This window comes from Phyllopteryx taeniolatus, chromosome 3 (genome assembly GCF_024500385.1).
Source record: "Phyllopteryx taeniolatus isolate TA_2022b chromosome 3, UOR_Ptae_1.2, whole genome shotgun sequence".
NCBI classification, from domain to species: Eukaryota; Metazoa; Chordata; class Actinopteri; order Syngnathiformes; family Syngnathidae; genus Phyllopteryx; species Phyllopteryx taeniolatus.
The window spans coordinates 30540938-30556557 of NC_084504.1; the positions used below are offsets into that span (position 1 = coordinate 30540938).

Below are 15620 nucleotides of genomic sequence, written 5' to 3' on the forward strand. Positions count from 1 at the left end.
AAATATTTATGAGCATTCGTATAGAACGTAGTAATATTTGTAGAACTACACCCTAACCACTTTGATGGAATGATGTAATCAAGATATAAACAGACCATATAAATGTTTTTTTAAAAAAAAAATACAGTATTGTTGTATTGCTCCTTCACGCTTTAAACACACTGAAACATATTAAAACACACTTTTTAAAGTATTCTTTGCCATTTCCGTTGAAGAAATGAAAAAAGAAGTCTAAAGTCCATCCGTATCCTCCGAGTTTTCTGTACGCGGCGGGCCTTTAAGGACAAAGTTTGGACACCCCGCCCGAACGCATTACCCACTCACTTGTTTGGAATCAAAATCAGCATTAGAATCATCTCTATTTGCCAAGTATGTCCAAAAAACACACAAGGAATTTGTCTCCGGTAGTTGGAGCCGTTCTAGTACGACAACAGGCAGTCAATCGACAGAACACGTTTGAGTCATAAAGACATTGACAAAAACAGTCACTGAGCAATAAAGGGTTGCTAGTTATCTGGTAATGCCAGTACAATTTATTTAATTATTTTTTTGACAATCGTACAGAAAGATGCAGAGTCCTCTAGCACTTAGAGCCCTTTGAATGACTAATCTCGCAATAGTCCAGTGCAATGACCATTGTGCAAAGGGCGCCGAGACTTCAAGGAGTGTATGCAGTTTAAAGTGACTAGTAGTGCGATAATCTGGGACAATGTCGATTGTGCAAATGTTGCAGATACTCCTCAGTCAGAGTGCAAGTGGTGCAGATGCTACTCAGGCACATGGGTGGCCAGTATTGTTGTTGGTCAACAACAGATATGCAAATAGTGCAGCGTGGTGAGACTACGACAGCGAGTGCACGAGTAATATATAATTGGCCCCTTCAGAAATGTGACAACAAACTCAAGACAAAAAAAATTGGCAGCATGTTGCAATGGAATTGTAGGTTAGCTGTTTAAGAAGTTGATTGCAAGAGGGAAGAAGCTGTTGGAATGTCTGCTAGTTCTAGTTTGCATTGATCGGTAGCGCCTACCTGAGGGAAGGAGCCGGAAGAGCCGGTGACCGGGATGCGGAGGGTTCGAGAGGATTTTGCACGTTCTTGTCTTAGTTCTGGCAGCCTGCAAGTCCTCAAGGGTGGGTAGGGGGTACCGACAATCCTTTCAGCAGTTTTGATTGTCCGTTGCAGTCGGAGTCTGTCCTTTTTTGGAGCAGCACCAAACCTGACTGTGATGGAAGAACACAGGACTGATTCGATGACCGCTGTGTAGAACTGCCTCAGCAGCTCCTGTGGCATGCCGTGCTTCCTCAGAAGCCGCAGGAAGTACATCCTCTGCAGGGCCTTTTTGGGGACGGAGTTGATGTTGATCGCCCACTTCAGGTCCTGAGAGACTGTAATTCCCAGGAACTTGAAGGTCTCGACGGTTGACACCTGGCACCTGGACAGCGTGAGGGGCAGCTGTGGCGAAGGATGCCTCCTGAAGTCCACGATCATCTCTACAGTCTTGAGCGTGTTCAGCTCCAGGTTGTGTCGGCCGCACCGCCGCTCCAGCCGCTCCACTCCCTGTCGATATGCAGACTTGTCATTGTCCACAAATCACATGGTCCACAGGAAGTCGCGTCTTTCAGACGTTCTGCGGGCCATGGGAAGGCCAAAGGTAAGTCCACTCATTTCCCCCCCCCCCCCCCCCCATCATATATGATGATATTTCTACTAAGACTGGGAGTGGGGGTTAAACGCTTGGCACAGTCCTGTTACCTAAATTATTATTTTTTTGAACAGATGTGCTGAGGGCTTGACACGTGTATCAGACACAAGCTCAGTGAGAGGTGGCACTAGCTATAAAGCGAGTGTCAATGCAAGTGTAAGTGTGACTACATGTGTCGACTGTCTGCTTGTCTTTCCTCTCCCTCACTTACCAGCACACACGCCGCAACCTTTTTCTGCCTCCTCTCTGTCATCGGCAAGTGTTTTTAAAAGGAGGAGGATCAAACAAAGTTAGAAAATGCCTGTCTGCCGTTCATCTGACAGCCCTGCATCCTGAGCTCTTTCAAAAGAGCATTCTGAGGGAAGGAATGGAGAGAAAATAGGACATGTTTCACACTATTTATGCAGCGTTAATTTTCCAGCCCCCGCACTGACTGTTTACAGAGTCCTGCACATCTCAAACCTCCCTCTCTTGTTCTCAAACTACAATCCCTCCTTTACTTTTTACTCCCACCCCCTGCACTTTTTTTTGTGGCTTATGTTATTCTGATTTTTTTTTCCCCCGGTCTTTTTTTTTTTTTTTTGTGTCAGTAGTGAGGATGCTCTCCCTTGGGGTGGCTAAATTTACATCTCTCCATATGACAAACACAAACAAAGAAGCAAATAAATCAAACATGAAGGATGTGGTGGGTGGAGCAAAGGCAACTGGTGAATGTTTGTCAGTTTCAGGACATACAGTGCAGTCTATAGAAAATAAATAAATAAAAATCTCCTTCTCACCCATCTTGTGTGGACACTTTACATACTTTCCCCAAAGTAATCCAACAGAATCCTGGGTGTCTAAGGGTTCTCTGTAGTATAACTATAACTAATAGTGCATTCTAAATGTATAGTATAGTGTAGTGTGTATATATATATATATATATATAGTATAATAGAATATATAATAGTTAATAAAATGATTCAAGTCAACTCAATCTAAAAAAACAAAACGTAATGAATAATTCATATTATGCAATCTGTGCTGAAGTTGAAGAGCCTGATGGAATTTGAATGTGAAAGATGCATAATTGACCACATCCATGTTAGTTAAACATTGTGATCAAACGATTGTTTTGTGTTCATAATTTTGACATAGTTATTTAAGAAAAATAATGACAACATATGTGCTTTTAATTTATTTCGGACACTTCGTAGCATTTAGCATAGAACTAAATAGCATTTTTTTTTTTTGTGCCAATGAATGTTCCAAAGAATTGTAAAAGCATGTTTTAATAAGCGTGTTTTGGTGACACCGTGAGGTATGTCTAATATTTTGACCCTCTCATGTAGCTCATTAAGGTAACCAAAATATTAGCAACAAATCAAGTAAATATAGTGTGACAAGCAACTAAGGAAGAAACACATTGCTAAATTAATTACCTCTTTGACAGTGTTCATTAAAACGTTATTGCTATTTTCCTCACTCTATCTCGGATCCTATTAGATTATACAATTGTCCCTAATGCTCTGGTCATTTCATGTACGTATATACAGTAGTAGAGTGTGCGACTATGTAGATGTGTTCATCTGCAACGCTTCAGTAGTGTACCAACAAGGGTTTGTAAATATTCAGAGCCCGGAATAGTAAGCTTGGGTAGAGGGCTCTGTTGTGATGAGGTTTGAGGAGTTGCTTCCTAATTGTGTGCGTGGGTCTGTATGTGTGCGTGTGTGGTAGTTGGTAGGGATTGCGTTTGTCAGTGATTGTGACAAGCCGAGGAGCCCTGCTGTGCCTCAGTGCGTCCGCTCTGATACATTATTAATTAGGCAGCGTTTAGAGTAACGAGCCGAGCGTTTGAGCCCCCCTTTTACTCCCCCCCTCCCCGTGACACGCTCCCTGGGAATCTGCAGTGTGACTGCAGATCATGGGAGCCAAGAATGTGACCCTAGACCAGAACCTTCGAAGAAATCCAGCAAGCCAGACTCCCTCGGACATGGAAGATTGTTTGTGGCTAAATCAATGTTTCTCATGCCTGGAAAAAAAAACAAACAAAAAAATAACATCGATGCCCACCATAACCCATTTGGATGCTCCCCGAGGTAGATGTTCGTTAACATTGTGTGCAAGGTGTTCGTTGACAAAATTCTATTCAAGGTGGGTGCATAAACATGGACTGGTTAAATTGAATCAATGTTGAATGTGTGGGAATTTGTATGGCAACTCATACCAGCATAATGCGGTGTCACCCATTCACACACTGGCAGTAAAGGCTGCTTCACATCAAACCAATTAGTCGTCGGCAAAGATACTTTCAAAGGAAGCTGAGGTTTGACCCGGTAACCTTCTTGATCTCCCTCTTGTGCAACGCTGCCTACAACTCACATTGTGTTATTGTACATCTAACACAACCATATCAAAACATGATAATAATAAGCCGGCAAATTTGGGCGTGAACTGCCACGAGAGATAAACAACGAATGAAACAGACCATTTAGATTTGAGTTAATAAGGAAAATATTCCACCATGACAAGCTTTCAAAAATGTACAACCCCAATTCCAATGAAAAACATCAATAAATACAGAATACAATGATTTGCAAATCATGTTCAACCTATATTTAATTGAATACACTACAAAGACGGATATTTAATGTTCAAACTCATAAACTTTATTATTTTTAGCAAATAATCATTAACTTAACACAACGTCCGAACTTTATTGCAATTGGGGTTGTAAGTTGGAGGAGGTTACATAACATAAACAGATCAATGCAATCAAATTCATGAAATGCACACAAAAGCAGTATATACTCTTGTCCATGACGGTGGACAACAATGAGATTTAATTGGAATGTGTAGACAACCAGTGACTGTTTCATTTGGATCCCATGTAAGTTATGTTTGTAACTAAAAAGGTCTCAACGTTTTTTTTTTTTTTTTTACGCACTTCATGGCTGATAATCCCTGACTACAATAACCTTACTTTGCATGTGATCATGAAAGGCGGATTAGAAATGTAATACAATCAGTTAAATTGATGGAAGACACAGGTGTGAATATTTTCTTGTAGCTCCCCATTCCCTCTGATGAATGACGCAAATACAAAGCTTCACCTTTCAATTCAATCTCAGCATTGTTTGGGTGTTTTTTATTTAAGGTAATAGGCACTACTTCCTATCTCCCTCCCCCTTTGCATGTCCATATTAGGCTCATGTCTTTCTGCTATTACTGTCTGACTAATTCAATAATTTTCTCCCCTCTTTGTCATCCTTTCAGCTCCCCCTCCTTCCTCTCCCTTTTTTGTCTGCCCTTCAAATCTTCTGGGTCTGCCTGAGTCTCCGTTGTCTGCCTCATTACCGAGGAATTTGATTTTCAGAAAATGCAGCTGTGCAGCCACATTGAGCCCTTCTCATCCTTATTATTCTGCACACACACACACACGCACACATACACACACACACAAACACACGCTTTCTTTTTAAATTTTTTTATTGTATAACAACTGTATGAAGCAGCAGTGTTGCCGCTCAAATGTCCATACACTGGCCAGTGTTGTAGTCTACCAAAGCCACATAGTGACAGCCAAGATTTAGATTTTATTTTTCCAGGGGTGCTCAGCAGAAAGTAAAAAGTGACTCGGTCAAGAAGTGTATCTTAGAGCGACTGCCTCTGATTTCCCGCCTCAGCTGCTGATGACACCGCCATCCCTCTTGGTGACAGATGCGCTCTAGCCTCCACAAAACTTTGTGCCGACTTCTGCTTTGCAATTTTTGGGGCATTGCAAGCAAATATTTGGTCGTGCCCTTTTTTGACTTGTTTCAGTCACTGGCTGAATTCTAGACCAGAACAAATTATACTTAGAGCAGCAACCTTATAAAATAAACAATCATTTACATAAAACGCATTTATCGAATGAGATCTTGGCAAAGAATGTGAATGGTGTTCTGTTTCACCCTCCCAATAAGTACGTTCATTATGGTATGAATGTCAAGGCATACATTTCTTAATTTGTCAATTAAGGGCTGCACAAGAACCATTAGTTTCCCCTAAATCTTTACTATTGATCTTACCAGTTAATTTTAGACAATTCTATGCTTTGTGCCCCAGTGTGCAAAGCAATGTCGACCTTGATCTCTTAGTTTGTGTGGAGCGCTTTGCTGGAAACTGTTTGAGCACTCAACACACAATTTACTGCTGTACAAATAACTACCAAAACGTTGCTGTCTTGTCTTTTAAGTTGAAGGCTGGCCATTGTTTGACATTTTCTTTGTTCCTTTTTTTTTTTTTTTTTTTGTCATTGAATTGACTTAAAAAAAAAAGTACAGGTCTTTTCTAAAATACCCTGTGACACAGAAGGTTTCAGTATTCTCTGGTAATCCTGTTATGTTATCTAACTTTATGATTTTAACGACCACGCCCCTTCATCATATATCTACCATTCCCGAACATATATATTTTGAAACATAGGCGTTCTGGTGCAAGTGCATGCCTGCATTCAGGCTATTCATTATATCTCCCCCTAGAGCGCTCTAGAGGGGCAAACAGTGTCACCGCTACTCGTATCCAAATATGCTTGCAGGCTGCAGACTGGATCCAACTAGGCAAAGCACCTGTCCTAGGTGTCAACAGGCCCCCTTTGGCCGTGAGTGTCGGGCACCCGTACAATAAGAGGGAGGATGTGGAGAGCCAAAGAGAGAGCCATCTCATTACTTTCTCCCCAGGGCTGCAATTAAGCATGGGATGGAGAGAGTGAGGGCCATGTCACCTGTGTGGACGGCCCCTGTGAACTGTGCTTAATTGAAACCTGATATATCTGAGTCCTTGTTGGCCTGATCCCATTCTTACAGCAGGCTGTGCCGTATACTCCGAGCTCCTGAGTTTTTCTTTCTTTCTTTCTTTCTTTTCCTCGACTGTGTCTTCCACATCTCACCGTGCCCTCTCCAGCCATGCGGTCTACAGAGTTATTGATTTGTTTGTGTTGTGAACATCAGCGGTTGTGCTTGAGGATGGTAAGAGCTGATCATAGAGCACAGTTGGATTCGAGCTCGCTGTACTGACCTTGGAGGAAGTACACAATGAGGGCATGCTGAAGTCTCAGCCTTTCCGAGTGGTGGATGGCAGGTGGGGATACGCTGCAGCGAGGACGCATGCACACAAAGAGCTGTTTAACTGCCCACAGGGCCTCTGGGTACTCCACCTTTCACTTCATCCTTTTAATATTTCATAGCCTGGCTTTGGACAAACGCCTGGGCCCAGCTTGCTGGAATATGGATGAGAGTACACATTTAGCCATTTACCTGGATGTCAGTTGGAAGCGGCTCTAAACAAAACACCTCTTCCCCGCTGCAAGCTCACCTCCCTGGAACCAGAGCTGGCTTGTTAGCGAGATGGGTATAGAGCGAAGGCAACAGGAAACAAAAGAGAAAGAAATGCTACAAACAGGAGCCTTGTGTTACCGAACACACGTATGGAGGATATGTTGGAATTACGGAACAGAGTAGGGATCACGCAACACAACATACATTTTATTTGAATGCAAGAACAAAAAACATGCAGTGGAAGCTCCAAAGTCAAACAACTATATTTCAATATTATAATAGCAATAATACTGTGTGCGCCAGTGAGGTCTTTTCCCATTCACACCCACAACATACTGTAGCTGACATTGTGGTGTTCATTGCACCATTGTTTCAGTAATGCTGTTATTGCTCCGTTTATCATACAGTGTTGTCCTGAGCACTCAGGACCGAGATTTGTTTACTGCTTTTCGACATCACAAGTTCAGTGGTCATCATCACATATGTCATTTTCTGTCACTGTTAAGCTTTTTGTTACACATGATGGCTGTTGAGCCTTTTTTCTTGGGACCCTTGAGGCTTATCTACCCCAAAGATTTTGTTTAATTATGAACTGTATCTCGATAGAAATATTTGTCTTTGGAGGTACTGTAGCTACATTGTGTATTAACACATGGGTATTTCCTTAAGGGGGAAAACACGTAAGATAGTCTGTCCGATTTGGATCTTGACTCCTCCTTTCCAACCTACGTCAGCAAAGACCTAATCATTTGATGTCTATAAAGAAGATTGTGACAGATTATCTGGTGGTGTGAAGTGTATTAAGAGTGATTTTTACACAATCTGCACTCGGCTGACAGTCGTTATTCATGAAAACTACGACCAAAACTCCTGTTGTGAGGCATCAGCACCTACGATGTTGGAGCCGCAGACTGTGAATGTCATGTGGAACAATTTTCAGGAACCTGGATAACTGAAGAATACTTTTTTTTTTGCTCATTAGGGTCACAAGCGAACTTTAGGCAAGGACTGGAATACACCCTGAATTGGTCCCCATTCAACAGAGCAGACATGCTAATCGCTACGTTGCCGTGCTGCCTGGAGGAGCAACTCATTGAGGGTTTATGCATGTTTTAATGATTGATTTGAAGATTGTGCTACCTGAATGGTGTCACCAGATAGGTTAACATGAGCATTGCTAACTGACTTTGGGCAAGAGGCAGGGGACACCCCGGAACATATAGACCAGCAACACACTCATATTCACACCACTGGACAACGATCCACATCATGCTGGATTGCCTCAGCCGGATCTAGCAGTTGCCCAACCGGTGTTCCAGGCTGTCCAACGGGAAAATCCAAATCCCTGTCCAGGTGGTCCAGATTGGCTGCACCCCCTCTGTCCGAGGGAGGCAATGACGTTACTCTTCTGAGGCGGCTAGCGTGGCGACGTGAAAGAGGCCGGTCCTAGGTGGTGAACTGCATTGAAGCCATCTAGGATGAGCTCAGTTTGCGTGAGTGGCTGGGATGGCGAATTTGGACCAAAAGCGACACTGTGAGCAAAAAAAGGTTTCAGGTATTCCCCCCAAAAGTACAACTGATCCAGTCTTCTCAATCTTGATTAGTAACAGTTAAGAACATGAGCACTTCTTCAAAACATCAACCTGGTCTTGAGAACACGAACGGTTCTTCAGAACATAGGATTCTCTTGCCTCCTCCTTGCTCCCAGGCACCCGACAGTCTTTCCTCTTACATAGCTGAGCCACATTTGGATTGAAGGATGAAGCAGTTGAGACCCTCAGTATGGCTTGAAGATGATCAGTAAGTTTGGACCTGTACTTTGACTTATTAATTATTATGCTTAGCTGTAACATACAGGACAGCTCAGGGAAGTTGGGGGGCAATTCTATCACAAACTGTCCAAGCTTGTCTGCTTTTGCCACTCACCTCGTTGAACTTGGCTTTAGAGCTTTGCGCTGCAGGTCAGTGAGCTCCATTTGAACCACAGGAGGAACACCTTACACATCGAGAGAGAAAGTCAGCAAAAAATAGAAAATTGGCTCTGTGTGTCTTGATGTCTGCACACGTGATGAAATTCCTCCGCTGAATGGTGTGCTCGCATCCTTGCTTGGAAATGGCTGAGAGAGTTGGGCTTTCCATAACAGCTTTTGTGCCTAACACCCTGACGTTGTCATAGGCAACAGTGACAAGCTACCCCTAGCCTTGCAATTTCTTGATCGGTACATTCAGCTTTACTTACAACTCTGTGTGATCACACTGTCATGATATGGAATTTAATTTTGTTTTGCAATATAAGAATAGATAAAATAAAATATTTTGTTAATATAGCCAGCCAGAGCGGCACGGAATGCAAAGTTATCATTGTCCTTTCACTATCGTTCTTGTCATGCTGTGCTGCGTGTTTTTGTTTGTACATTAAGTCCTGTTTTTGTTTAAATTCCTCATTTTAAAAAAGAACATTAAAGCAACACGTTTTTTTCCCCCTCATGTTTTTGAGATTGTAGGGTGAAAGTTGCAGCTGGGTACAATTGTGGACTGATGGGGGGCAACAATGGGAAAATCAGATGCCGTATTTTAAGGGTAATAGCCTGTCAGCAACATATTGAACTTAGTTCAAAATGTATGAACTACAAACTGAACTAGTTCTTTTTTGGAATGGTGAACTGAACTTTGAACTAATTCGCTTAGAGAAGGAACTTTCCCACCACTGGAACTGCCCAGCATCATACCAAGAGCTGTTTCTAATGCCCTCCAATAATAAACATTTTTAAATTGAATCAGTAACCTCTGTCAATCAAAATGGAGCATTTTATCTCTGTCTGGAAAGAGTTTCTATTGCAGCTCATTGAGTAAATCTGTAGCGTCCGTAATTATGTGTCCTTCTACCATTTAGGCTACTTGGTTTGTTCTCTCAACATTTCCATGAATCTTCACGCACTAATTGCATACACCGGCTACCACACACGGCTTCGCCTAATGCAATTAGGCAGCGGTTTAATTATTCTTTAATATGTGCGGATGAAGCCAATGTGTTACATAGAGTAATTATTGCTAATGACTCTGCAGTGGTGACGAGAAGCGGAAAGTGAGGTTTTGTGCTGAAACAGACCAGTGAATTCCTTTTTTGTCTAATAGACCTTTTGTAGAATTGCTTTCCTCAGCATGTGATAAGGGTGTTAAAATTAATGATTTATAACTATTGAGTGAGCATTTTAAGTAGGTAGTAATTTATGATAATTTGTCTTCTTTCACAGCGGAGCAGTTAATAATTGTTAATTAGCCGTTGATGATGTGTCCTTTGAACATACACTATACCCTAATGGCCAATTCTCAGCCTCTGAGCAGACAGCCTTGCGGGTAGCATTTAAATACGAGGATGTTTTTAAACACAAGTGAGACGATGGTGTATAGAAATCATAGAAATAAAACAGCAAAAAGCAACGTTTCACGTCCATCTGTACAATCTCTTATATTGGCACCAGATTTCTTCACATTGCCAGGCTGACTTGATGTGTCTGCCAAGTGCATGCATCCATCACGCCAAGCGAGCCCAGTGAAAAAGAAGACACGAATACGCTCCAGAAGAAGTTGTGCCAAGTGGAGAAAAGGGAGGGAAAGGCGAAGAAATTAATAGAATCATGCCCACGCCGTTATTTGTTTAACAATTTAAAGCCGCTGAATGGGTCTGAGTGTCCAAAAGATGTTGGTTTTACAATGGTGACCTCAACCTACGTTTACTTTTAAGTGTTTGCAGGTTGCTGCTGTGGACCTTGAACACTTTGCTATCCAGTGCAAATAGTTTTTTTTGCCATCTCTTTCTGAATGAACGCGCACACACACACACACACACACACACACACATATTGATTTACCCAAGGTTGGTGCACACCTAATACAATACTAGAATAGATGTTGGACACGAATATAACTATATAGCTCTTTTTTGAAATGCACAGCATTGAGTTGAGTTGGCGAGGTTAGAGGTTGAACGACTCCAGGAGGCCCGCAGCTTTGGTTTTTGGGTGGACGACTCGACAGATGACAGCGCTGTCAAAAGACTTTCACGTCTGCTGGATGAAATGAAGCGAGGTGAAGTCGAGCTCACCCCTTTTTTTTTTTTTTTTTTAAACCCTGTTAGCGATTTGAACTGTTCATTTATTCCATCAGTATATCCGGGCCTTCAAAGGGCTGCGACATAAAGGCAGATAAGCGCGTTCAAAAGGCTGCGACAATTGGGAAAGTCTGTGCCTATGAAGTTTGCTTTCTCACTGTCGTCTTTTTGGTAGATATGCTAATGTATAATACATCTTTAAAATATTACGCAGATATTATAAGTAATAACAGGTTTGTTTCATATCTTGAGTTTTAAGCAACATCTCCTTTTGATTAAAAGAATCCTATGGCGCAGATTACTGTGGTGTGGTAAAAATGATATTACTTTGTTTGAATGCTTGGCGAAAAACATTCTTTGTGACGTTCCACCCTTCACTGCATCCTTGGTGGAGTAACATTGCCAACAGTATACCAACAATTTTTATGATGAAACACTTTTTCAGGAAGACGGTAGCATTCAACTTCCATCCATCCATCCAATTACAGATTGTGTTGTTTTAGGGATTGTTATGCTTGGCTCATTTTTAACTCAGAAGCCAAGTGAGCTAGCTCGAGTTTGTGTCTAAAAAGCCGTATTATTTTTAAAATTCAGAGGTAGAGGATTTTAGTTACATCACTTGACTCGATTTACCAATTTACAGACTTGCACACCAAGCCATTTTTATTCATGGGACTCTACTAGACTTTGAGTTGAACCGCATGATTTGACAAGGCCGCCCGTTTACGTTTAAAAATCGGAATTTTCAATAGTCTATAGTGTGCCTTTTGTTTTTGAAAGAAAAGTTACCGCAAACCTGGCAACCCTGCCCACCGGTATGCTATGAGGAGAATGCCGAGGCCACCTCATTGAGCCAGTATCATGGAGGGAGCTCCAACGGCGATTGCATCTGGATTCAAGTATTATTAGTTCAGAAACCAATGGCAACATCTACGAGTTTACTGTACAACTTTGCCAAACTCTCTTGCCGTTGTCACTCTGAAATCAATCCGCCGCCACCTCGCCTATGGATTGCCGTCCAAATTGAACATTTCTCTGCCCTTGCTGCGGCGACACGGCAAGCGACCCACCTTAATTGGTGGGTCAGCGGCGCACGGCACTAAGCTAAGCGCAGTGTGAAAAGGCCTTTGGACAAAATCTACTCTCTTCTGCATGTGTAGTGAATTTGTTTTTGTAGATTTTGGGTCATGACTTTTTAACCTTTATTGTGTCTGACCTCTCAAATGACTTTTATAAAAAAAAAAAAAAAAAAAAAAGGAATGTACAAATATTTGTTTCACAGGTAAAAGCAAAAAGGAGCTCAGCTGTAAATGTTCTCAAATTCTCACACCTACTTCTGCGCGCTCACCACCTGACAAAACTTCGGTTGGTCATCATCGGTTATGTGTAAGCTCACGCCACACGCACATTTTCCCATCCACCAGTGAACAGTGGCCTTTTGTGCAATTGTGGTTTTCTCTAAGTCAATGTTCAAGTCCGGTCAGTGGGAAAGTCCGTTGCAACAAGACAGTACAGCCCACTGAAATGAGCTTTTAATTGATGTCTCCTTGTGATGTAATTTCCCCGGGATTTTCATGTTTATTTATGTGTGGCCAACGTAATTTGACAAATATACTGTACACCCAACAATTAAAAGATGGCAAACAATTATGTTCAATATAGAAATACACACACACACACACACACACACTCATGCACGTACACACACAACAGAAGCATTTGAATTATATTGACGTTTAACTAGTTTCCCAAAGAGCGAAAACATCAACTCAGTGACCTGTTCTTGTTCTCCGAGGCAGACTTTGAGGCCTGTGGTCAAAAGCCTTCTATTTGTGCCTGCATGTATTCGGGATGGCATTGTAATTACAGAGAATGAGCTAAGTGTTGTCATGTGCGCCATCGACTCAATTCCTGTCCAAAATGAGGATATGTATATTTTTGCCCCTTTGTTTGAAGCCATTCATACCCCGGCCATTTAATGCACGGCCGTCGCAACTTAAATCAATATGAGGTAATGAAGTGCAATTAAAGAGACTAGCTTGTCCGGACAGGTTTGTCCTTGTTTAGAGGCTGTTAGCGTTTGCTCCTCCTGGAGCCGTCATCCCTGCAGCAACCATTTGGAGAGGAATGATCACAGAGCCCCGGTGTTATTTAGCCTCACCCAGCACCGGCCGGAGCTTACAGACGCTGTTTACTCCCCGAGCGTTTCCTGCAGTTGGCCATATATTCACCTCGTATTGCTTCCCCCGAACCTGCAAACCTGGCACCTTGTGGAATTTATAAGAATCAGTACATTTGCTTTGCTAAAATTAATCACTGCGTTGTAAGGGTGCCGAGATGGAAGAGGGTGTGGGAATGTCGTTAAAAAGACAGAACACTTGATAGTTTAAACTTTAAAACAAATCCATGTTTAATTTGCCTATATTACAATATTTGCACTCAAAGAGGCTTTGTGTGAATAAGTACTTCATCTATTATTTTGACATTGCATTAACATTGCATGCCACTAGATTCAGCTCAAGTCACCAGATGGCACTATTTAGCTTCCACATACTGTATTAAAAAAGCCCAACAAAAGCAAGTTAATGGTCCTCTCTCCTCTTATGCGCGACTTCAGCAGCTGCTTCATGCATGAAGTCAGCAGTCATGCTTGACCTCTACCTGCAGAGGATCATATTCCTCTCTCTGCTCTCTTTCACCGCGAGACGCTTCAAGGAAGCCAAACGCTGCCGAGGAGTCAGCTTTCACCGGCTCCACATCTGTGTCACACTCTCAAAACATGAAAAAATGTCGTGGCCTGATCTGAGGTCTGTTAGCACTTGCTCAGATATTTACCGCATGAAATGAACAGAAAAGTCAACAAACATGTTTGTGGGAAGGAAAAAAGAAAAGCGCAGGTAAAAACATGGATTGTTCCGCATCAGGTATCAGGTCTGTCACAGTGTTTTCTCTTTGGCATTGGGAGCACTTAGCACTGGCATTTGCAGCAAAGTGTGTGCTGGCGTCTAATGGGCTTTCAAGAGCTTCGCAAGGGGACTATTTGTGTGCCATCAGTGGAAGCCTGTGATCGCTATGTGACAACAGTATTTTAAACGAGCTCCACCGCAGCGTGGGACGACGGTACCCTGAGCTGCGGAACGTTCCCCGGGGGAGCCGATGCTACTGAGATCTAACGGCTCAACTTCTCTGCCACTTTCCAACTCGGGTGTCTGTTTGCAGCAAGACAACTGAAGAGTCTTGATTCCTCCATTCCACCTGAAAAATACATGTTTGTGAAGAAATAGAACACAACTAAACAGGGCGTTTTCGACACCCTCGCCGTGCCAGACAGGTGAAGTTTTGATATGTTGAAGGAGAGACGTTTGGTTCTCCCGAGAGATGCGGGAGTCACTTTTCTTGTATTATTTTCTATTGACTTGCTTGTGTTCTAAACTATTTCGTTTCCTTCCCCCCGTTGAGATATGTAGCTCTGAGACTTGACTTTGGCGCCACGTTTGGTACGCGGACTTTACATTCACTGGACTCACGATTCACAAACTCATTCGATCCGAGCGCTGGACCAAAAATAATAAAGAATTTTTTATTTTCTTATTTTTTTTTATCATGGTTTTAGTTTGGAATAGTGGAGAGCAAAAATTGCAGGAAATTGCATTTCTCCCCTTTATCAATGTTAAAAGCACAACTCTGGTGCAAGATCACGATCACCGCTATCCAAGCTGGATTTCACTTGATGCATGAACATGACAAACACTATGAACCAGAATGATCAATGCCCACGTTTAATATTTAAACATATTATAATATGCACCATTTGAAAGCAGGTGCTTGGCCTATTTGTCAAACTTTGACTCTCCAGCACATGAAAAATAATCAACTCGAAGTTCATTGATAATTTAACCGAATCTTCATAATTTGCTTCCATCTAGCGCCTGATTTTTCATTTCATGTTGTTGAGGAAAATCTCAAGTTCATGGAGACCAATAAATTAGGTCAAGAAAAAAACCCCAAAAACACTTAATGCAAGTTTAAAGTTTTTGCGATGATCTAAAAATATTCGTGTTGTACGTTGTGTAGCAATGTCTGCTTTAACAGCTTACAATATTATTTCAGAAGGGACAGCAGTAATTATTATTTTTTTTCCCACAATAACTCTTTTCTGTAGCGTAAACAGCGTGCTGGTGGCAGCTCCAGGGAGGGAGCCTGAGGACAGAGGAGGCGGATTAGGAATGTTGAGAGCGGGATCTCATCATCTCTGCTGCGAATGAGACAATATAATTATGATATGGAAATGACATCAAGAGGACAGTAGTGCCAATGTGATTGGTGCTCAGCTATCACTAATGTCAATTATCAGGGTGAGAATAGTAATAATAATAACTGAATCACAATTTGCCTGTTCTGTATTATGGATTACAAACTGGAAATTAATTTTGCTTCAGAAAACATGTGAACTCGGTGCCATCGATTTAGTTACAGCTAGTCATGCCGAATATAATGACAATGTTACAC

At 42.0% G+C, this 15620-nt stretch overlaps 1 protein-coding gene across 1 annotated transcript; it reads right to left on the reverse strand.

Annotated features, from left to right (window-relative positions):
- Nucleotides 1–653: 653 nt before the first annotated feature.
- LOC133475891 (uncharacterized) lies at nt 654–2058 on the reverse strand. Its single transcript, XM_061769308.1, has 2 exons — nt 1915–2058; nt 654–1558 (listed from the first exon to the last, which is right to left on the reverse strand). The coding sequence occupies exons 1-2, from the start codon at nt 1954–1956 to the stop codon at nt 953–955; spliced, it is 648 nt and encodes a 215-aa protein (XP_061625292.1). The 5' UTR covers nt 1957–2058; the 3' UTR covers nt 654–952.
- Nucleotides 2059–15620: the final 13562 nt, after the last annotated feature.